This window comes from Belonocnema kinseyi, chromosome 2 (assembly GCF_010883055.1).
Source record: "Belonocnema kinseyi isolate 2016_QV_RU_SX_M_011 chromosome 2, B_treatae_v1, whole genome shotgun sequence".
Classification (NCBI taxonomy): Eukaryota; Metazoa; Arthropoda; class Insecta; order Hymenoptera; family Cynipidae; genus Belonocnema; species Belonocnema kinseyi.
Window position 1 is genome coordinate 75273380 of NC_046658.1, and position 1251 is coordinate 75274630.

A 1251-nucleotide genomic window follows, 5' to 3' on the forward strand; every position below is an offset into this window, starting at 1 on the left:
GAAATATGAATTTTCTTTCACGATGCCGATTGGAGGGCCACTTTGACGTCAAAGGAGTCGGATTTTCCGCCAATCACAGCTCATGTGTCATTGATTCTCAAATACCTTTTCTGTGCCGCTGTTTTGTTTTGGTTATGTGTACGTCGAAAATAGAAATAGCAAGATATTGCTAAAAAAAAATTCAAAAGGGGGTCTCGTAAAAGCCAATATCACAAATCTACCGAAAGTAGATATATTTATGGTATGTATAAAGAATTCATTGGAAAAGTGCTTAAAATGAGTCATGTTTACTCAACAATTCGTAAATATGTAGGATTTAAAAGAATGTGTTAATAATTGTACTTAATGCTTTCCTGCAACATAAACCTTAACAAGCAAAGATATCAAATCAAAATAGTCAGAATTGGCAGTAGACCGTGGCCTAACCTCTTTATCATCAGTTTCGTTGATTTTCATGGTTTTCATAATAATTATGAGAACAGATAATTATGAGAACCACTGAGTGACGTGACACCAATTTGAATAAGTGTTTTACCGCCTTCAATTTTTAATCATTTTTTTCTGTGAAGCGGCTCAACAGAAACAAAAATTATGTTTAAAAAACATTTTTAGTTGATCAACTGTGAATATAAATTAATAACTGATTTTTTTTAATCGAATTCTACTCTACGAATTAAAAAGTGAATAATAATTGATTATACAAGACGTTTCGGAATTAGTTTATAATTGAGGAATGTCCAGATTTTAACGTTAAAAATTAAACTGTTTCAAATGGAAACTATTTTAAATTTTTAAATAACTTATAAATAATGTATATACCAGGTGTATACATATGAAACCGGTATTGCCAACTAGCGGCCAGTAGGCACACTTGTAGGCACTGTCGGAACTTACCATTTGTGCTAATTGGCGTATTGTCATCTGTCAACAATATCCAATACCGAACATTTCAAGTTTCATATGACATCGTGATTTTTTTCGCTCTTGAAAATGTCGAAATACGTGCCTTCAAACAACGATTTGCGGGGAGCATTAATTTTCTGTTTCCATTTGGGTAAATCGGCGATAGAATCTCATCGAATGCTTGTCGAAGCTTACGGAGAGCACGCTCTTGGTCGAACGCAGTGTAATGAGTGGCTTAACAAGTTTAAAAGTGGCAATTTTGATGTGAGAGACGCTGACCGCGGCAAACCACCGAAATCGTTTCAGGACGTCGAATTGCAGGCTTTGCTGGATGAAGACGATGGTCAG

At 34.9% G+C, this 1251-nt stretch overlaps 1 protein-coding gene across 1 annotated transcript in view; it reads left to right on the plus strand.

The window, feature by feature from the left end:
• The window catches only part of LOC117167107, a 7926-nt gene continuing 6675 nt past the window's right edge, over positions 1-1251 (plus strand). Inside the window, exon 1 of the mRNA XM_033351760.1 lies at positions 1-241. Coding sequence (XP_033207651.1) covers positions 239-241 — 3 coding nt within the window. The 5' untranslated portion in view covers positions 1-238. The remainder of the gene's footprint in view (positions 242-1251) is intronic.